The 23,003-nt window shown below is 38.7% G+C and overlaps 1 protein-coding gene across 3 annotated transcripts in view; it reads left to right on the forward strand.

The window, feature by feature from the left end:
* The first annotated feature begins 3,613 nt into the window (after positions 1 to 3,613).
* LOC105470067 (RNA polymerase II associated protein 3) overlaps positions 3,614 to 23,003 on the forward strand; it is a 43,024-nt gene continuing 23,634 nt past the window's right edge. The window contains exons 1-8 of one of the 3 annotated variants that reach the window (XM_011721809.2): positions 3,614 to 3,694; positions 7,461 to 7,619; positions 8,708 to 8,848; positions 12,548 to 12,670; positions 13,881 to 14,008; positions 19,682 to 19,803; positions 21,113 to 21,183; positions 22,311 to 22,436. In XM_011721809.2, the coding sequence (XP_011720111.2) occupies positions 7,467 to 7,619; positions 8,708 to 8,848; positions 12,548 to 12,670; positions 13,881 to 14,008; positions 19,682 to 19,803; positions 21,113 to 21,183; positions 22,311 to 22,436 (864 nt within the window). In that variant the 5' untranslated portion in view covers positions 3,614 to 3,694; positions 7,461 to 7,466. Of the gene's footprint in view, positions 3,695 to 4,183; positions 4,402 to 7,403; positions 7,620 to 8,707; positions 8,849 to 12,547; positions 12,671 to 13,880; positions 14,009 to 19,681; positions 19,804 to 21,112; positions 21,184 to 22,310; positions 22,437 to 23,003 lie in introns of those variants that run through there. The other 2 variants (XM_011721810.3, XM_011721811.3) reach the window with 2 other exon arrangements.

Below are 23,003 nucleotides of genomic sequence, written 5' to 3' on the forward strand. Positions count from 1 at the left end.
GAGTGTCTTCTTTGTATATGGTCTCCCTCCACTGTCTGTCTCCCTGCCTTTTCCCTGGAGCAGGGCTGGGAATGATACTTTTACTCTAGCGTTTTTTCAGAATGGCTTGAAGAATGCGGTATCTGGGTGAAGTCCCTGTTGACTCACTAAGTCTCTCTAGCCAAGAGGGGAAGAGAATTCTGTAATATGAAGAGTGGAAGGAGCATTGCATACAGATAGTGAGGCAGGGGGTAAATGGAGATTGGTGGTCCCCATCCCCAATAACCAGTTCCCTTGATCACATACACAGGAGTATAAGGACATTTCTGGATGTAGCTTCTGTGGTTGCAGAGGTTGACTACACTGGGGGAAGAGGAGATGCTAAAGAGATACAGAAAAAGACTTCTTATCTGTAAACAGATTGCTCAAGCCACAATGCTAGAAAATAGTCAGATATGAAGGGATACCTCTGGCAAGTTTATAGACTGCAGATGGATGAAACAGGGCTGTGTCCTGCCCTTTCCCAGGGATGTTCACAGTCAACGGGCAAGACAGTGAGTCAGCAGAGCACAGGGGTAACAGGTACAGGCTCTGAAGTCATGTTGCCCAGGTACCTAGCCAGGCTCTGTTGCTTACTGGCCATATGAGCAAATTTCTTACTTATTCAGATTGTTTCCTCACCAGTCAAATGGGGATAATATTACCATTGTTGTGAGATAAGGAATGTGAAATAACATGCTAGTCTTTCTTATAGTAATAATTGTCTCACTTATGATACAGATTTAATTTTATACTGGGAGAGGCAATTTACTATCCCTACTATCAGCCTTAACCTTCACCTACTGGTGCCCAGTACTTGTGCTCTTCATAGGCCTCTTCAGGTCTTCCAGGTAGTCCAGTAGGAGACAGAAAGACAGAAATGTAGGAGACAGTACTGTATTCCAGGGTCTGGGCCTTAGCTTTGCAGGAGAGAAGGGTAAGAACTAACATTTGTTAAGCTGTTACCATGTCCCAAGCTGTGCTAAGTAGTCCTTTTATATTCATTTTCTCAATCTGGTGGGTATTTTTATCTTCACCACTTTAATTTTACCTAGACAACTGAGGCTCAGATTAAGTCACATTCTTAGTCAGTAGCAGAATCAGGATTGCAAATTCAACCCTTTTCCTTATGTTGTAGTGAGCCTGGATTTCTAGTAGTATCTACTCACTTATTCATTCATTATTTTAAAAATAATATTTATTAAGACCCCTTACAGAGGCTGCTGGTTACCCCTCAGTGTCTGCTCTCCTCTTCTTCCTTATTCATTGAACTCTTAGTTTTTAGGTACACAAATGACTGTCAAGAGTACAGACTCTTGACCTCCCTTGCAACTGGAAGTAGGCGTGTGTCTATGTCCTTACCAATGGCATGCAAAAGGAAGTATTCTTAATGGGCAGGGGGTACCGTTATTCCCACTCTTGCCCTTTGCTGCTGATGGGATTTCAGACAAGATCATGGGAGCTTGAGCGGCCAGCTTGAACCATGAATGAAAGCCATGTGCTGAAGATCACAGAGCAGCCGGGAAGGAGCCTGGGTCTCACACTGGAACTGTCACACTAGTCCTGGATTGCTTATATTCAGTCTTATATGAAAGAGAAATAATCTTTCATGTTTAAGCCACTCTTATTTTGGGCTTTCTGACACATGCAACCAAACTTAACATAGTATCTCCATAACAGGAAGTTCCAAGGTTCATTTTCTTCCTAAAGTTACTTAGCTAATACTTCCTTTCTTAAGATTTACATTAACTGTCAGACTCTTTAACTATTTGAAAGATCCCAATAATTGTTTTGGATATTAAAATTAATAGCATTTACAATCATTAATTGCAGCATTTTAATGTTGCAATAATAAACACTCCTGTTTATTTCCACTGACCATTACAATTTCAACATATAAAACACATAAAGAGGTTTGTCTCTTTGAAAATAACTATTCAGGTATTAATGGTAACTTCAACTGAGATGACTGGAGTAGATGAATAAAAGAGACATAAAAGAAAGGCATGATTTATACATTTTGTTGAAATCCATTTGAAGATAACTGCCAATAGAAGTGGGGAGGTCTGCATGGAATCTAGGAAAGAACTTAAGGTGGCCTAGGTCTGAGCTCACAGCAGAGAAGGCTGCCATTGCAGGCACAGGTTTTGTGGGACAGCAAGAGCCTCAGAATTAGGTGATGATGACCATCAAAACCATTTGATTAACTTTTCTCACTTTGACTCTATATTCATTAAGCTACCTCTGATTATTATGTGGTTTGAGCGAGAAAAAGAGAGAGAGAAAAGAGGGGTCACCTAAGGGTCTATGAGGTTTTACCAGAGTAGCCAGCTAGCTCCCTTATCTCTCATCTCAATCAACTCTGCCAGAATTAATAAACCAAATGTGGTTGCTTTTGTTAAAAACACCAATCAATCAATATTTGTTTTTAAATACTTAACAAAAAAATTCTTAAAGTTCTCTATCTCCCTAATACAACCAAATAATAATTTCATTAGTAAATATTTTGATGTACACTTAATGATTTGACTACCATGATTTTAAAATACAAAGATACCAATAATTAAACAATGGGAAGGATGTGCTAATGATATGACCTTGTAAGAAAGGACCCCAGCCTAGTTCTTCATTGATTAGCACCTGGGTTAGTGGCTTCCAGCTTCAAATGCACAGCTGTATCCTATGCTTTAAAAAATTCTGATTGGCTTCACTCAAGACTAGTTACATCAGAATCTCTGGGATAGGACCAGGAATCAGTATATATATATACACACACACACACACTCAGATGTATATATATATACACTCCCTAAGTGATTCCAAAGTTCAGTCAAGACTGAGAACCACCGATCTGGATTTTGAGAATAATATTTGAGGTTACAGTCCTGTTTTAAATGAAAAGTTTCATTAGTTTGTGTTTGCTTTTGTGGACTTCTGCAGTTATTTTTGTTTTGCTTTCGTTTAAGAGTTGTCATTGCAAGGATGACTCCCTCACACGGGAAGCAGAAGCAAAAAGTGTTAAAAGTTTCGTTCTTTTTTCTCTGATAAGTCAGGGCATATCTAAAGACAGAGTGTAACACTGGCACATGTCAAAGACTCAGAGATAGATTCACTCAGAAAAGGAGTTTACTTGCAAAAGATGCAAGGGAGTTAGACGGAAGGACTAGTTTGCCAAATACCAGTACTTCAAGAAAAACAAAAATACCCTAAAATTACCAGGATTACCAGTTGACAGTAGTCTGTTCATGGTGGAAAAACAGTAACTTTCTCACATGGTTATACTCACAAAGGTCAGACAAATCGTTAGACATTAGCAAGGTAAATATTAGAGTTTAAACTGTTTGAAGGGAGTCCAACGAAATAGTCAAGGTTTTATTGTTTTGGAGATCAGAAAATCAGGATGATCCTGCAGTTTTTGGGTTATCCCCTATTAAGTTTAGTCATATTGGAAGGAGGCAGAAGGCTCAGATATTGCTTTTACATACCCTCAAGCCACCAAGCTGGTTCCATCCTGAGAAGGAAGTCACGAAGCTTACTTCCTGCGCGCGCTCAAGCCCAGGCTAAAGGGGGCGGGGCGAGGCCGCGGGGACTTGTGGGAAAGCGCAGGAGGCGGGGCTCTGCGTAGGTCACTGCGGGGCTGACTGGGCTGCAGTGCGGCGGGTTACGGCCTGGTCAGGTGAGCGGGCGTTGCGGTCCTCGCTGCCCGGAGCAGCGTAGGAAATCCTTGGGGTGGCCGGTGGGAGGAGAGGTAGCGGTTATGGGTAGCGGTGAGGCGGAGCGGGCTAGGGCTAGCGGTGGAGGCGCACGTTGAGGCGGCGCGTCGGTGTCCAGGGTAGCGGCGTCCCGGGGTGCGCGTTCCCGGAGGGGCTCGCCCTGGCAACACGGGCCTACGCGCTCTGCTTTGCGGATGGACCCTCCACCCTGCTGCCCGGGGTATTGGGCGATTTGCAGTGCTCGGGAAGGCAGAGCCGCCCTCCCGCAAAGACGGCGGTGGGACCCGCCCCCTTGCGGCGTGGGTGTGCGGCGTTCGCCCGGACAGCGCGTGTGAAAGTGATACCCCAAGCGCTGGAAGTTTCTGATAGCTGGCTCGCACCCCTGCCCCATCGCAGGGTCCCTGGGAGAGTTTTTGGGCCTGCTCGAGCAGCAGCGGTGATGGGTGAAATGGAAAAGCATCTAGCACCCGTCAGTATCTGACTGACTTGTTGCGCTTTTATTCATTTATTTGAGTCCCCGACAAAGCGTTGTACCAGTTTTGGTTTTGAATGAGATGTACATGTATGATCCAACATGGACACTGCCTGAAAGAAGCTTAAACCTAATTTAGTTGTTGAGGCTACGGGTCAGAAGACCTATCTGCATCTGCAGCTGTCCCTTCTTAGTGAGGTATTTTTCACTGTCCTAAACAAATATTTTTCTAATTCTGTCTACCTCCCTCCCACCTTCTCTCCCCTCTCCCTCAAGCTTTGAATCTTCTTCCACCTTTTTGGAGACTTTGCCCCATCACTCATCCTTTTTCCTGTATCTTTTACTTTGTTCCTCTTCCCCCAGACTGTGCTCAAGAACAAGTCTTACATTATCAAAGGCAAATGTACTCTAATTTCATTTGCTTAACTCATTTCATTCCCCCCTCCTTTTTTTTTTTTTTTTTTTTGTCCAAGGCTGGAGTGCTCTGAGGCCATCACCGCCCACTGTAGCCTCCATCTTCCGATCCTCCCACCTCAGCCTCCTGAGTAGCTGGAACTATAGGCACCCGCCACCACACCTGGCTGATTTTTATATTTTTGGTAGAGACGGGGATCTCGAAGTGTTGCCTAGGCTGATCTCGAACTCTTGAGCACAAGCTATTCCCCCGCCCCCCAACCTTTGCCTCCCAAAGTGCCGGGATTACAGGCATGAGCCACAGCGGTTGGCCTTCCGCCCTTTAAAAAAAATCTCAATGAAACTCTGAATAGAGGTCAGGCGTGGTGTCTCACGCCTGTAATCCCAGCACTTTGGAAGGCTGAGATGGGCGGATCACTTGAGGTCATGAGTTCCAGACCAGTCTGGCCAACATGGTAAAACCCCGTCTTTACTGAAAAAAAATACAAAAATTGGCCGGGTGTGGTGGCCTGCCCCTGTAATCCCAGCTACTCGGGAGGCTGAGGCAGGAGAATCACTTGAACCTAGGAGGTGGAGGTTGCAGTGAGCTGAGTTCGTGCCACTGCACTCCAGCCTCAGCGACAGAGGGAGACTCTGTCTTTTTTTTTTTTTTTTTTTTTTTGAGACGGAGTCTCACTCTGTCCCCCTTGCTGGAGTGCAGTGGCCGGATCTCAGCTCACTGCAAGCTCCGCCTCCCGGGTTCAGGCCATTCTCCTGCCTCAGCCTCCCGAGTAGCTGGGACTACAGGCGCCCGCCACCTCGTCCGGCTAGTTTTTTTGTATTTTTTAGTAGAGACGGGGTTTCACTGTGTTAGCCAGGATGGTCTCGATCTCCTGACCTCGTGATCCACCCGTCTCGGCCTCCCAAAGTGCTGGGATTACAGGCTTGAGCCACCGCGCCCGGCCAACTCTGTCTTAAAAAAACAAAAACAAAACAAACAAAAAAACCCCAGCAACTCTGAATAGTCTTTTTTTTTTTTTTTTTTTTTTGAGACGGAGTCTCGCTCTGTCACCCAGGCTGGAGTGCAGTGGCCGGATCTCAGCTCACTGCAAGCTCCGCCTCCCGGGTTCACGCCATTCTCCTGCCTCAGCCTCCCGAGTAGCTGGGACTACAGGCGCCTGCCACCTCGCCCGGCTAAGTTTTTGTATTTTTAGTAGAGACGGGGTTTCACTGTGTTAGCCAGGATGGTCTCCATCTCCTGACGTCGTGATCCGCCCGTCTCGGCCTCCCAAAGTGCTGGGATTACAGGCTTGAGCCACCGCGCCCAGCCCTCTGAATAGTCTTTATATGACTAAACATAATGCACTTTATTTCCCTCTATGTATTCTCCGTGCCATTTGGCACTGCTAACCTCTCTCACTTTCTTGAACTCATTTTTTGTCTTCTGTGACAGTACACTCTAGGTTTTCGTCCCAGCTGTCTAGGTGCTACTGCCTACTTTTTTCTTCCTTGGCATCTCTTCCTCCGTTTAGTGTTCTCCAGGTTCACTCCATTCCCAGTTGTCACAATGGTTAAACATGGCCACATCCTTTATTCTAGCTTCTACCTTTATGCTAGTGACACCGGCATTTATCTCTAGTCCTATATAGCTACCTATGGAATATCTCCTCGCCCCATTAGCATATCCCAAACAAATTCAGCATATCCCAAACAAATAATCTGACTTTCTGTTTGCTCTCCAACTGATGCCTCTTTTCCTTTTAGCATTGTATTTCTTGACTCAAAATGGCATCAGTAATCTTACCAGGCTCCGAAGCCAGAAATCTAGGCCTCTGTTTGAGTCTTTCTGTGTTCTCCAACACCTCAGTCTGATCAGTCATCAAGTTCTTTTTATTTTACTACCTTGATATTTTCATATAATTTTCAGAATATAGGTTATACCTCATGGCCTGCCATTTCAAGTCTGTCCCATGTCCACCTCTTTAATCTTCTCTTTCTTCATTCTCCCTTATAATTCCTCACTCTGCCTGCCCTCTCCTCCCTGTTAGTCACTTGGTGGGCCCCTTTGAAATCCAGCTAAGTTCCAACACCTCTGGGGACTCCTTCCTTGACTCTACCACCCTACCATCTGATCCATGCCTATTTTTTTGCAGTTCCGTAGCATCTGTATGTACCTCTCACACAGGGTTCTCAACCAGGGGTTATTTTTACCTCTCAGGAAACATTTGGCAGTGTCTGGGATTCTTCGTTGTCACAGTCCATGAGGGGAAGGGATGATCCTGGCACCTAGTTGGTAGAGGACAGAAACGTTGCCAACCATCCTACGGTGCACAGGACAGCACTCTTACAACAACTTTTTTGGCCCAAAATGTCAGTGGTCCCAAGGTTGAGAAACCCTGCCTAACGTATTTTGTTACTGGTACTTTATATATTTTTTTCTTCTCTGCTACACAAGGGACCTCTTGTTTTTGCATCCCTAAATCTTGATTCAGGGCCTTTCACATAGAAGAAGTTAAATGTTGAAAGAAAAAGAAATAAAGGAGGTAATTGCTCAACTCCAGAGATGAGCAGCCTGTCTGCTACCACAGGCTGCTAGATAATTTCAGTGATTTTTCTCCCAATTACCTTTCTTTAATGTTGCCTTTCAAGGATGCTCAAACTTGTCTATTTTTCATTTGTTTATTCAGCAACTGATTTATTTTTAAAATATTATATTGAATTTTTTTTGTTCAGCATCAGTTGGCTCTCTTCTGTCCAGGTATCTTGGCCACTTATGAAGTGGTAAAAAATAATTAGCTAGCTTTCAGAAAAATAAACCAAATAGGCCTATTCTTATCAGAGGTTGGTTGTTCAAAACTCTGCAGGCCATAATGACTTCAGCAAATAAAGCAATCGAATTACAACTACAAGTGAAACAAAATGCGGAAGAATTACAAGACTTTATGAGGGATTTAGAAAACTGGGAAAAAGACATTAAACAAAAGGATATGGAACTAAGAAGACAGAATGGTGTTCCTGAAGAGGTAAATTAAGAATTCCTAATTAAGATCCACCAAAACTGTTTTTATAAAAATAAAGCATAACTTTTAAAAATGTTTTGTGAAAATACTGAAATTGAAGTGATTTGCTTCACTGTCAATTTGTTTTTTCTTTTTATTTGTTTTTTTCTTTGCAATGGAGTCTTGCTCTGTCACCAGACTGGAGTGCAGTGGCGCGATCTCGGCTCACTGCAACCTCCACCTCTCGGGTTCAGGCAATTCTCCTGCCTCAGCCTCCTGAGTAACTGGGACTACAGGTGCGCATCACCATGCCCAGCTACTTTTTTTTTTTTTTTTTAGTAGAGACAGGGTTTCGTCATGTTGGCCAGGATGGTCTTAATCTCTTGACCTCAAGTGATCCGCCCACCTCAGCCTCCCGAAGTGCTGGGATTACAGGCGTGAGCCACTGTGCCCGGCTCACCGTCAATGTTTTTAGAAATTCTGCTTTTCAAAAAGTCTTTGTAATAATTAAATATATTACTATATTTTAAGGCTTAGTGACTAGTTACCGAAAGGATGATCATGTGATAATACTTAGAGGTAAATAAATGACTAACATCATAAAATATATAGAGGGGTGTGTGTATAAAAATATGTGTAGTTATATACTGATGATACATGAACATACCATATTGTCATAAAAATGCAGATAGTACGTAGGTTCAACCGAAAGTTTTAAGACAGTGCATTTAAATATGGCTGGGTTTTTCATACCGTACATAATATGGAGGCAGTTCAGTTTGCGTTTGCACTACTGCTGGTTCATCGTACTAAGGCTGAAGATAGGTCGTTTTTGAAGTTTGAATTTAGGATTGCAAATTAAAGGTATAATTAGAATTTCTAGGTAATACTTTTTTCTTGTGATTGAACAATGTGTAACACTCAAAGTATGAATTAAACTTTTCAAGCATAATTATTATAAGTGAAGGTGGTAAATTGGTCTTTTTAAACACTTTAAAATTAATGCTTATAAGAAAATATAATATAGTGAGAATTTTAAACATAGCTAGTAATACAAAGAATAACAGAGCATAATACTGACAACTTTGTGTGTTTTTTTTTTCCCTCCTCAGAATTTACCTCCTATTCGAAATGGGAATTTTAGGAAAAAGAAGAAAGGCAAAGCTAAAGAGCCTTCCAAAAAAACCAAAGAGGAAAACACAAAAAACAGGATAAAATCTTATGATTATGAGGCATGGGCAAAACTTGATGTGGTAAGTTAATCTAGTCGTTTGCTTCTTAATATTTGAGTGAAAGTTTCTGGGAGTTAGCTGGTAGTCATGGGTTAAGTGAAGAAGAATGTAGGGTTATGGCCTGTGTCTTTCTCTTATACATGATTTTATGTGGAATAAACATTTAATTACATAGCTCTTTAATGAGATAATTTTTTTTCCTGCAATCCTCTTTCAGCGAATTGTGGCTAAAACAGCCAGGATTTTATTCTTTTTTTTTTTTTTTTTTTTTTTTTTTTACAAAAATTACTATTTATTTACTTATTATTATTTATTTATCCAGTGTACTCTTCATCCAGTTTCCTCTGGTGGTTACATCTTTCTTAGCTGTAGTATACAGTATCAAAACTAGGAATTGACATTGGTATAGTGTGTGTATGGTTCTATGTTATTTTATCCCACGTGTAGGTTTGGATAACCCAACCGCAATTAAGATGCAGATATATGGCACCACCACAAAGATTCCCTTTGTGCCATCCCTTTATAGTCGTACTGCTCCCCTCTTCGCCACCTTCTCTAACCCCTAAACAGCCAGAATTCTAAGATACTCCCAGAAAAGAATGACTGTGCAGATGTCTTTGTTGTAAACTGAAGGACCTGCAGTAATCTGTTAAAAGAGAATGCCTTTGTGTCTAGTCTTAGGACTGGGGCTGCGTAACAATAAACATAGGCCTATCTTGATCCTAGGAAGTTGGGCTTCTTTACCCTTCTAGACTGGGATAGCAGATGTGTGTCCTCCCATCTCCCACATGTGATACACAACATACTTGGAGAATCACCACCAGTGCTCTGCCTTACAACCCTTTACCAGTGTTTCAAGCAGCCACTGTCGTGTCAGCCTGTGAAAGAGAACCTGTTGGCCAGCCCTATTCTGCACTCCGATCTACTTTAAGGGTTGATTTGGTTAGGGGTATGTGTGTTAGGGGATGTGATAACCAGCTGATGAATTTGGAATATATATTCCTCTTTAGTTTTTAAACAAGTGTTTATTATGTAATATTTGATTCATACCAAAGAATATGTAGAGATATATGTTCTAAAGCATAGTAATAAAATGAATACATGAGCCTACTATCTAACTTAAAGAGAATTTTTCCAATATCTTTGAAGCTACTGGTGTGCTCCTTTCTGATCCCATGTTGTTTTCTCCCTTCTACTCCCAGAAGTAACCACTGTCTGATTTCTCTGTTTATTTTCTCTGCATTTTTCTGTTTGACATTTTTACTAAGGTATAATGTACATAAAGTCCAAAAATCTTAAGTGTACATCTTCCTGAATTTTTACTCAAGTGTACACCTGTGAAACCACTGTTCGGATCAAGATATAGAGAATGGCTTGAACCCAGGAGGCAGAGGTTGCGGTGAGCCAAGAGCACACCACTGCACTCTAGCCTGGGCAACTCTGTCTCAAAAAAACAAAAACAAAAAGAACATTTCCAGCCTTGCAGAGGCCTTACTTTCAGTAGATGACCTCTCAAAATTAGCCACTGTTCTCACCTCTCATACTGTATACAGTTTTGGAATTTCATATAAATGTATTATACAGTATGCATTAAGTTTGGCTTCTTTCGCTATCATTATTTGAGATCCATATTGTGAGTAGCAGCAGTTCTTTTTCATTGCTGACCAGAATTCCATTGTGTGGATGTCTTAATTTGTGTCCGTTCTTCTATTGATAATACTTTTGTATTGTTGGTGGTTTGGGGCTATGATGAATGAACCTGCTGTGAACATTCTTGTACTTGTCTTTTGATGGATATAAGCACCCTAGAGAGGATTTGCTGGGGCATAGTTTATAAATACATCTAGCTTTAGAAAATACTGTCAAACAGTTTTCCATATTATTTGTGTGGTATTTTTCTTAATAAAACTAAGGCTAATTAAGAGAGAGCTGGGGATTTTATTTAGTTTGCCATCTGCTTCAGGATTGTCCCAATAAAGGAGAAGTAAAATTTTGGGTCTTGAATTTATCACTGTTGGAAATACTTTCTGAAAATAGAATTTATTCTCAAGTGTCATGTAGACTGTCTTCATTTTTTTGTGTGTGTGACTTTTTGTTATAGCCTGTTCCTTTTCATCAGCTGGTGTCTTATAATGTCCTTTCCTGAAAGACATCATCTCAGATGATTTCTTATAGAGGTGTTTTCTACACAGGCATTTACTCATTCAGCAGATACTGATTGAGCTCCTGCTGTATGTGGACAATGCCATCAAGATTGTACTGCATAACTTGCAATTGTCATTTTAGTGTCTCTATACAAGATATAGTTGTTTAATTCCCATTTCTTTCTAGTTCAGATCTGAGCAGCTGCTTTAGTGTTCTGCTACTGTTAGTTTTCTATACATGTCAGCATAGCAGGGTTGGATAATCCTGGCTACAATGTTGGTAGGCTGGTGGTATTTCTAGAATCTTCATGCTAAAACACATAGCTAAATTTTAATCCATGTTTCAATGTTCATTTAATGAAACTGTGCATAGTTTTTTTATTTTTATAAGCAATTTGTTTTTCTCTTATGTAAATAACTTTAAAATAGTGTTTGAATGCAAAAAGGATTTTGTTTACATAATAATTAAAGTTTGTGTTTAAAAGTGCTTTAATGAACTCTAATGGTCGTCCTGGTGGCTCACGCCTGTAATCCCAACACTTTGGGAGGCTGAGGCGGGCAGAGTGCTTGGGCTTAGGATCCAGACCAGCCTGGCCAATGTGGCAAAAGCCCATCTCTACAAAAAATAAAAAACTAGCTGCACATGGTGGTGCATGCCTGTAGTCCCAGTTACTTGGGAGAGCGAGGTGGGAGGATGGCTGGAGCCTGGGAGTTGGAAGTTGCAGTAAACTGACATCACACTACTGCACTCCAGCCTAGGCAACAGAGCCAGATGCTGTCTCAAAAATAAAAATAAAATCTTACTAAAAATCATTGTTTTATCATATTAAAAATAAGAGAAAAATTCTGGTGGCAGTCTATGAAATTATTTATTACCATGAAAGTAGTGTGAGTCAAAAGAGATTGAGAATCATGGGACTAGCACATTTTTTATTTTTCCTTTGGTAGAGGCAGCTATATTTTGGAATACCCTCAGAGACAGTATAACATATCGATTGAGAGCTCTTGGAGGAAGTAGACTTGGTCACTTACTAGCTGAGTGACCTTGAATGAGTTAACTAACTTCTGCATTTCAGTTCCCTCAAGTGGAAAACATGGGTAATTATACCTTCCTCATAGGTTATTGTGAAGATTAGGAGTTAATGTGCTCTTTTGTTTGTTTTAAAATAGCAGTTTTAAAATAGCAGTTTTTTGTTTTAAAATAAGGAAGAAAAAAATTTTTTAAAAACCTTTCTCTGCTAATGGGTGCTAATTATATTAGTTTAGGGCTATTTGCAAACTTCCTTTAAACCATAATACCTAACTGCTAATAGTTTGTGATTTAGGGATGATTTGTACAGTTAGCTTTATGAGTTCGTAGTCAGATTCTTGGTTTGCATCTTGGTTTTCTAAACAAAGGCATCTTTTTCTCTGGATATAATCTTAACAATGAGAGATTTGGGTTGCTTTGTAAGCCTGTAGGTCCTTAGATTGTAACAATTTACATTCATTTGAGTGTATTTTTTTAGTATGTCTTTTTTTTTTTTTCCCCCCAATCATATAATTATGACCACTGTTTTCCTCCTTTTGGTTTTAGGACAGTATCCTTGATGAGCTTGACAAAGACGATAGTACCCATGAGTCTCTGTCTCAAGAATCAGAGTCGGAAGAAGATGGGATTCATGTAGATTCACAAAAGGCTCTTGTTTTAAAAGAAAAGGTACTAATTAGTTAGGTGTTTTTTTTTTTTTTTTTCAGGTAAGCAGGAGATGTTGAAAATCATGTGGACCCTAAAGTTTCTTGAGCACAGTTTTAGTAGGTGTTTAAACTCTCTGTTGTTATTGGCTACATCCCTCTCTGGAGGCAGTGTAACATATTGGTTAGGAGTACATGCTCTGGAGCCACATTACCTGGGTTCAAATCTCGATAAGTTATTTAAACTTCTGAACTTCAGTTATCTCTTCTGTAAAATGATAATAATATTACCAACCTCAATGGGTTCTTAGGAGTAGTAAGTGAACTGTTTTATGTAAAATGCTTAGACTGTACCTGGAGTTGTCCAGTGTTTTTAGTAGTAGGTTGAAGTAACTTGAAATTAGTGTGTGATTCTTGGCATAAATATTATATTCCACTCCCAGGTATCAAAGGCTATCTTTGGTTACTTTTTGGAATGTTCAGTATCTCCCTGAGGGATGCCTCATTATTATAAAACCAGCTGTATTACTTTCACAAAGGTAGAACTCTTTTCAGATTAAACTCTTGATGCTTTTTTTTGGTTACATTTCTGTAGGTTGGCATTGTCAATAAGGAATATAATGCTAGGTATTTTACTCATTTTTCTGCCTGGGCTCTTGGGTTGTGCCCATACAATGACCATATACAGTTACCCTTGAACAGTGTGGGATCAGTGCCTCATGCAGTAAAAAATCTGCATATAACTTGTGACCCCCCCAAAAACTTAACTACTAATAGCTTACTGTTGACCAGAAGCAGTATGGATAACACAAATAGTTGATTAGCACAAATTTTATGTGTTATATGTATTATATACTGTATTACAAAAAAGTAAGCTAGAGAAAAGAAAATGTTATTAGAACATTTTAAGGAAGAGAATGTGTATTTATTTATGTAAATATATTTCACTATGTAGAAGTGGATCATTTAAAAGTCTCCATCCTTGTCATCTTCACATTGAGTAGGATGAGGATGGGGAAGAGGAGGAGTTGGTCTTGCTCTCTCAGGGGTGGCAGAGGCCGAAGAGGTAGAATAGTTGGAAGGGGAGGCAGGCACACTTGATGTAGACTTTTATTGAAAAAAATCCACATTTAAGTGGACCCATGCCCTTCATGGGTGGGTTGTTCAAGGGTCAACTGTAGTGAATTTCAGAATTTGTAAAAAGGGTCATTTTATATAATTTTCTTTTTTTTCAGGGCAATAAATACTTCAAACAAGGAAAATATGATGAAGCAATTGACTGCTACACAAAAGGCATGGATGCCGATCCATATAATCCCGTGTTGCCAACGAACAGAGCATCAGCGTATTTTAGACTGAAAAAGTAAGGACTTCTGTAACGTGTGTGAATGTGAATGTCTTATGTATATATGGAGACTTATTAAAAAAACTTCTGGAATAAGGTGTGGAGGACAGATTGTGAATGTATCGCGTTTTCTTTTCAACTGTAAATTCTTATAGCTCACTCCTTTTTATTGAATTATTTTGCTTAAGCCATTTTAAACATCTGGTGCTAAAACCTTGTTCCCATGGCTCACTTTACTGAGGTATTCCTCTAAAAATTCAGTAATAGTGTTCTTATCTAATTCACAAAGCTAAAAAAGTTAGTTGGATATTTTTAGAAATCAGTATCCCATTATTTTGAAAAGCTATTTATCCGCTATTTAATCTAGAGAACATTTATTATGGAAAACTTAAGATATGTTTCAACATTTGTTTGTCATTAAGTCATACTGACTTTTAAAATAAATAATGTGGAAGAATATAAATGTGGTATTGTCTTGTCATATGCAGGTAACCAACCTATCAAAGGGGTTTTTTAAAAAGATAAACACCATCAAGGAAGACATTCTTACTGTTTTAATTATTTGGAAATACAAATTTTATTGGTATCTGAGTTTTTACTATTTAAATAGCATATTTTTATGTCTTTGAAACTCATGATATTAATCTTCTAAAGAATTAGGGAAATATTTACATTTTATAATATTTGATATCTGCAATATGTGTATCATATACATAAATTACAGAGAATAATTTAAAATAAGCCTATATAAACACCCCTCTCAACTTAAGAACCAGAACATTACCATTATTTTTGAAGTTACCTTGATGCTCCTTTCTGTATCCTGTCCGTTGCCTCCCTCCCAGTTAACCACTATCTTGAATTATATATTTGTCATTCTTTTGATTTAAAAACGGTTTATTATATATGTATATGTTGGTAAATAATATATGGTGTAATCTTGCTTATTTTTGAGCTTTAAAAGTATATCATACTGTGTGTAGTTTTCTGTGGCTCACCTATTTCTGTATTATATTTTTATGATTCATTCTTGTTTTGATGCATATAGTTCTAGAGCTCTGATTGTAACTGTTACAAAGGATAATTTCTTTTTAGAAATACACCATTATGTGTCTATTCTTGTGTTGCTGGATTGTTGGTTCGTTCCTTTCTTCCTTTGTTTTTCTCTCTCTCCCTCCCACTCTTTCTTCCCTCCTCCTGTCCCTCTTTCTATTGCCCACCTTCTGTCCTTTCCTTCCTTATTTCAGCAATGCTGTGAACATTTTTGTATATGTTTCTTGGTGTTGGGTCATAAAATGTGTAGATGTTCAGCTTCACAGGATGATGACAAAGGTAGTTTGTTGTTACACAGTTGTTACAAAGGTAAATGGATGAGTTTACAGTCTCATTAGCAGTGTATAATAATGCCTGTTTCTTACCCTTACCAACACTGATATAGTTGGGCTTCTTAATTGTTGTCAATCTAGTGGGTGTAAAATGGCGTTTCATTGTGTCTTTGAAATGCCATTTTGCACTTCTCAACTATTAGTAAGGTTTTCATTTCTCAACTGTTGGTAAGGTTAAGCATCTTATATATTTTCCACTTTTTTTTTTTTTTTCCCTGTGAAATGCCTATTTGGTGTGTGGCCATTTTTTTTTAGGGCTTTTTCTATTTATTTTGAGAGTTCTTTATTCTGGATACTAATCTTTTGGTCTTTTTCATAATAACTCTCTTCTCTCAATTTGTAGCTTCTTTATGGAATTTTAATGAATATAAACATTCAATTTTAATATAGTTCAACTTATTGATTTTTTAAAAAAGATTAGGACTTTATAAAATGATTTGTTGAAAAAAATAGTTTGCTGCTTGAGTTCATAATAGTCTCCTCTACTTTCTTCTAAACATTTTTAAGATTTAATTTCACATTTAGGCATTTTCACATATGCTGAAGGTTTTTCCAGCTCTAGTTTTGGAATAGCCCTGCTTTCTCCTGTGGATCTGCTATGCTACTATTGTCATATGTCATGTTTGCCTAGATCGCTTTCTCATCTCTCTGTTCTTTACACTGGTCTATTGCCTGTCCTTACATCCGTTCCACACTATCTTTAATTATTATAGCATTATAATTGTAAGTCTTAATATTTGGTATACTGAATATTCTGCTACCTTTTATTATTCAGGAATGTTTTGGGTATTCTTGGACTTTTACTCATCAATGTAACTTTTAGAATTATCTTCCCAAATTCCTTAAAATATCCTGTTGAGATTTTGATTAGAATTGCATTAGATTTATAAATCAGTCTGGAGAGAATCATATTGTGTGTTTTTGTACTTTATTATAGGTGAATGTGAAATATCTCCACTTATATTGTCATTAATGTCTTTGAAAACAGTCTTACAATTTTTTTGCATCTGTGTCTGGTAGGTCTTTGTTAGATGTTTTGTTTGTTTGTTTCTTGTTGGTCTGTCGTAGTCACCTTACTAAACTTTTAATATTCTAGCAGTGTCTCTAGATTGTTTTGAGTTTTCTTTTAGGACCATCATATCATCTGAGAATAATTTCAGGCTTTTTTCCTTGTTTCTAGTCTTTGTGTTTCTTTCTTGTGGAACTGCTTTGGTGAAGACATCTATGTAATACCAAGAAAAAGCAGTGATAATGGGCATTCTTGTTTCTTGCACTAAAGGGAATGCTACTAATGTTTCACCATTAGGAATTATAGGCATACCTTGTTTTATTGTGTGTCGCTTTATTGCATCCACAGATACTGTTTTTACAAAATGAAAGTTTGTGGCAACCTTGTATCAGGGAAGTCAAGCAACTCGATTGGTGCCATATGTCCAACAACATGTGTTTACTTTGTGTCTGTGTGTCACGTTTTGGTAATTGTTGCAGTATTTCAGATTTCTTTTATTATTATTGTATCTGTTATGGTGATCTCTGATCAGGGATCTTTGACGTTTCTATTGTAATTGTTTTGGGGAGCCATCAAGCACACCCATATGTTGTTGTGCATCCTGTCTGCTTCATTGACCAGCCGCCTCCACAACCCAATCTCTCTCCTTCTCCTTGGGCCTCCCTATTCCCTGAGACACAACAGTATTGAAATTAGGCCAGTTAATAACCCTACAGTGAGGCCAGGCACGGTGGCTCACACCTGTAATCCCAGCACTTTGGGAGGCTGAGGTGGGCGGCATCACTTGAGGTCAGGAGTTGGAGACCAGCCTGGCCAACATGATGAAACCCTGTCTCTACTAAAAATATAAAAATTTAGCCAGGCGTCGTGGCGCATACCTATAATCCCAGCTACTTGAGAGGGTGAGGCACGAGAATCGCTTGAGCCCAGGAGGCGGAGGTTGCAATGAGTTGAGATCATGCCACTGCACTCTAGCCTGGGCGAGAGAGTAAGACTCCATCTCAAAACAAACAAACAAACAAACAAAACCCTACAGTGGCATGTTAAGTATTCAAGTGAAAGAAGACTCGCAGATCTCTCACTTTAAATTGGAAGAGCTGGAAATGATTAAACTTAGGAAGGCATGTCGAAAGCAAAGACTGACTGAAAGCTAGGCCTCTTGTGCCAGTTAGCCAAGATGTGAATGCAAAGGAAAAGTTCTTGAAGGAAATTAAAAGGGCTACTCCAATGAACACAAATAATTAAAAGCAAAAGAAGCTTTTTGTTGATAGGGAGAAAGTTTTATTGGTCTGTATAGAAGATCAAATCAGCCGCAACATTCCCCTGATCCTAAGTCTAATCTAGTGCAAGGCCCTAGCGCTCTTCAATTTAGTGAAGGCTGAGAGAGGTGAGAAAGCTGCAGAAGAAAAGTTGAAAGCTAGCAGAAGTTGATTTATGAAGTTTAAGGAAAGAAGCTTAAACAAAAGTGGAAAGTGAAGCAGCAGGTGCTGATGGAGAACCTGCAGAAAGTTATCCAGAAGATCTAGCTAAGGTAATTAATTGATGAAGGTGACTATGTTAAACAACACATTTTCAGTGTTGACTAAACAGCCTTCTGTTAGAAGACAGTGCCATTTGGGCTTTCACAGCTAGAGGGAATGCCTGGCTTCAAAGGACAGTCTGATTCTCTTGTTAGAGGCTAATGCAACTGGTGACTTTAAGTTGAAGACAGTGCTCATTTACCATTCCAAAAGTCCTAGGGCCCTTAGGAATTATGCTAAATCTACTCTGCCTGTGCTTTATAAATACAACAACAAAGTCTGGATGACAGCACATCTGTTTATGAACTGGTTTACTGAACATTTTAAGCCTGCTATTGAGACCTACTGCTTAGAAAAAAAGATTTATTTCAAAGTAGTGTATTGACAATGCACCTACTCACCCAAGATCTCTGATGAAGATGTACAAGGAGATGAATGTTGTTTTCATGCCTCCTAACACAATATCCGTTCTGCAGCCCATAGATCGAAGAGTCATTTCAACTTTCAAGTCTTGTTATTTAAGAAATACATTTCATAGGCTGTAGCTGTCATAGATTGTGATTCCTCTAGTGGATCTGGGCAAAGTAGATTGAAACCTGGAAAGGATCAGCTATTTTAGGTGCCATTAAAAGTGTCCGTAATTCATGAGAGGAGGTCAAAATGTCAGTGTTAACAGGAGTTTGGAAGAAGTTGATTTCAACTCTTATGGATGACTTTGAGAGGTTCAAGATTTTAGTGGAGGAAGATGTGACTGAATTGCTGCAATCTTGTGTTCAAACTTGAATGGATGATCAGTTGCTTCTTATGGATGAGCACAGAAAGTGGTTTCTTGAGAGAGAATCTAGTCTAGGTGAAGGTGCTGTGAATGTTTTTGAAAGGAGAACAGAAGATTTAGAACATTATATAAACTTAGTTGATAAAGTGGCAGAGTTTGAGAGGATTGACTCCAATATTAAAAGAAGTTCTATTATGTAAATACTATCAAACAGCATCACATGCTACCTTCACCACCCTGATCAGTCAGTAGCCATCAACATCAAGGCAAGATCCTCCAACAGCACAAAGATAAATATTCACTGAAGACTCAGATAATTATTAGCATTTTTTAGCAATAAAGTATTTTTTTTTTTTTTTTTTTTGAGACGGAGTCTCGCTTTGTCGCCCAGGCTGGAGTGCAGTGGCCGGATCTCAGCTCACTGCAAGCTCCGCCTCCCGGGTTTACGCCATTCTCCTGCCTCAGCCTCCCGAGTAGCTGGGACTACAGGCGCCCACCACCTCGCCCGGCTAGTTTTTTGTATTTTTAGTAGAGACGGGGTTTCACCATATTAGCCAGGATGGTCTCGATCTCCTGACCTCGTGATCCGCCGGTCTCGGCCTCCCAAAGTGCTGGGATTACAGGCTTGAGCCACCGCGCCCGGCCAATAAAGTATTTTTTAATCAAGGTATATACATTGTTATTTAGACATAAAGCTTTTGCACGCTTACTAGATTGCAGTATAGTGTAAATAAAACTTTTGTATGCACTGGAAAACCAAAAAATTTGTGTGACTAGCTTTATTGTGACATTTGTTGTGGTGGTCTAGAATCAAACCCACAGTATCTTTGAGGAATGGCAGTATTGCTTTTATTATGCTTAGTTAACTAAAAGGAGGTGGGAAAAATGCCTTCAGTGGGCAAGTAAATTCCCTTTTCAAGGATTTCAGAAGCAAATTTTGAAGTTTTGGTTTAGCAAATTAGTTTTGTTAACTTTATTTGTTTTAATGTTTTTAAATTGCAGATTTGCTGTTGCTGAGTCTGATTGTAATTTAGCCATTGCCTTGAATAGAAGTTATACAAAGGCTTATTCCAGACGAGGTGCTGCTCGATTTGCTTTGCAAAAATTAGAAGAGGCCAAAAAAGGTATTTTCTAGTCATTATCTAAAAAATTCTTTAACAGTGTTATCTAACAGATGCTATGTAGAGAATACTGAGTAATCACAGTTACTACCTTTAGAGAGCTTTCTGTATTTGAACAAAGGTCATTTTTGGAACTGAAAAGATATCTTGATTTTTTAAGAAAGAATGTGTTATTTGCCACCAATCAGAATTTGGTTCAAATTTTCATGTTACTAAGTACTAGCTATGTAACCAGTATCTTCTCTGACTTTCAGTTTCTCATCTGTAAAATAGGCATTAAAATGTCTTCTTGGCTTTTGTGAGGCAAGAGGTAGTGTGTTTAAAGCTCATAACACATTTTTGTTCACTTATAAATTCTAAGCCTTCTATATTCCATAAAATAGGTTTGTGTATTGTAAATCACAAAATCTGAATAAAGCTGATATTTAATTGGATTTTGCTGCTGCTTAGGGTTTGTTTGTTTTTTTTTTTTTTTTGAGACAGAGTCTCGCTTTTTCGCCCAGGCTGGAGTGCAATGGTGTGATCTTGGCTCACTGCAACCTCTGCCTCCTGGGTTCAAGTGATTCTCCCTGCCTCAGCCTTCCAAGTAACTGGGATTACAGGTGCCTACCACCATGCCCGGCTAATTTTTGTAGTTTTAGTAGAGACAGGGTTTCGCCATGTTGGCCAGGCTGGTCTTGACTCCTGACTTCAGGTGATCTTCCCACCTCGGCCTCCCAAAGTGCTGGGATTACAGGAGTGAGCCACCGTGCCTGGCCTGCTTCTTGGTTTTATGATGTACAACTTATGATAGCAGGTATCCTTCCTGGGGCTGGTGGAAGATGGTTTGTCATAGGATTTTGTCTGCCCTGGGGGAGAAGAAGAAAGTTCAGTGGCTTGGCTGGACACAGTGGCTTACACCTGTAATCCTAGCAGTCTCGGAGGCCAAGATGGGAAGACTGCTTGAGGCCAGGAGTTTGAGACTAACCTGGCCAACGTGGAGAAAACCTGTCTCTACTAAAAATACAAAAATTAACTGAGCTTGGTGGTGTGTGCCTGTAGTCCCAGCTACTCAGGAGGTTGAGGTACAGAGTCACTGGAACTTGGGAGCTGGAGGTTGCAGTGAGCCAAGATTGCGCCACTGCACTCAGCCTGGGCAACAGAGTGAGAATGTCTCAAAAAAAGAAAGTTCAGTGGCCTAATGATAGTATTTCTTTGTTTCTCTTTTATTTTGCTGTAGGACAGTTGCCTAATTGTCACAGGCAACAAAAGATTGTTTTATACAAGTTTTTAAATATTACTGATCTTTAGAAATTTTTAAATCTTCTCTTAGATTATGAAAGAGTATTAGAACTGGAACCAAATAACTTTGAAGCAACAAATGAACTCAGGAAAATCAATCAGGTAAACTATAGTTATTTAAATTTTAAGTGTATTACTTATAACTTTTATTTGAAGAAGTAAAGCTTTTTGCATGTATTTTGTACTATGGATTTCTTAATATTGAGATTTTCTGATTTTAATTATTTGTACCATAGAGTTTTACTAAATGAATTTGCAAGCCAGAGGGAGTGTAATGGTATTTAAAGACCCTTAATTGTTCTAAAAGTTGCCTGAGATCTTTAGAACTACTGCTGCTTTACTCTTTCCCAGATGACAGAATTATTGTTTTTTTATCCCACTGATTTTCTTCCTTTTTGGCTTATGCACTGATTGAAACATTGAGAGAAAAATGACAGTGATTGGGGAAAGTGTGCTTTTAAATATTACCATTACTATTGCACGTAAGATCTGCTGGTAAATATGTTAACTTGATTGTAGTTGTGAACTCTATTATATATTTTTAAAATTTTGTGTTAGATCAAATAATGACTGTGAGTATTGAATTTGAGAAGTTTGGTAATGTAGATGTAATGAACTGTTAGGTCTGAAAACAGCTCCTAAAACAGTGCCTGGCCAGTATAGAAATTCAATAAATATTTGTTGAATAAATGAGCAACTACTTTTAATGGATGCTACTTATTTATTTATTTAAAATAATTTCAACTACTATTTTAGATTCAAAAGGTATATATGAAGGCTTTTTACATGGGCATATTGTATGAAACTGAGGTTTGGGGTGTGAATGATTCCGTCTCCTAGATAGTGAGCATAGTACCCAATAGGTAGTTTTTCTTCCCGTCCCCTCCCCACCCCCAGTGTTTCTCTCCTCAACAGGTAGTCTGTAGTGTGCATTGTTTCCGTTCCATGTGTACCCAATGTTTACCTCCCACTTATAAGTCAGAACAGGCAGTATGTGGTGTTTGATACTAATTTTAATTGAAATGAGAAGCACGTTAAATTTATTATATACTTATTTTACTTTTTACTTTAATAAGTAGAAAGATTTTGAATTAGAGTAGAAAATGTTATTTCGATTATTTAAAATGTGGCAGAAATTCTAATATATTTGAGGTATTTATGTTTTAAGGTCAAATGTATATGCATCTTGTATTACTTGTTTTATTTTAGCTGACTGCTATGTCTCCTAGGCTTTAGCATCCAAAGAAAACTCATATCCAGAGGAAGCTGACATAGTGGTTAAGTCAACAGAAGGAGAGCGAAAGCAAATTGAAGCACAACAGAATAAGCAGCAGGCCATTTCAGAGAAAGATCGGGTAATCCAAAGCTAATCCAACATAGAATGTATATATTTTGCTGAGTGTTGATTTATTTCTTGTATATCAGTTAAATTTTTTCTCTAATATTAAAGTTTTGCTTGAGTAGGAATTGGAAATTAAATACACTAAAGCCTCTGGGACCTACTAATTCAAAATTTGGGTAATTGATGACTTTATACATAAATTTAAAAAGTAACTATGGAAACACTTAAGTTTGGAAACTACTTTTGAATGTTTTATATATTTACATATACATAGTTATAAATTTAACATAGAAGTTAATTACAATCCATTCTTATAATGTACTTTTTTCATTAATTCACACTGAACTGTTTCTGATTGAAATTCCTCTATTAATCGTGAGTTGAGGAGGTTTCATTTATTTATAGCCTTTCCTGGACCCACAGAAGATTCATAATAAATACGTATGAAATGATTATTGATTGTGATATTTGACTCTGATTATATAAGTAAATGTTATAGTGAAATCAGGTATACAAATTCCAATACAGTTGAATTTATCTTATATTTGGGCATATTAAAGTTATTGAAGAGTGGGCTTTA

Source organism: Macaca nemestrina, chromosome 10, assembly GCF_043159975.1.
Source record: "Macaca nemestrina isolate mMacNem1 chromosome 10, mMacNem.hap1, whole genome shotgun sequence".
Lineage (NCBI taxonomy): Eukaryota > Metazoa > Chordata > Mammalia > Primates > Cercopithecidae > Macaca > Macaca nemestrina.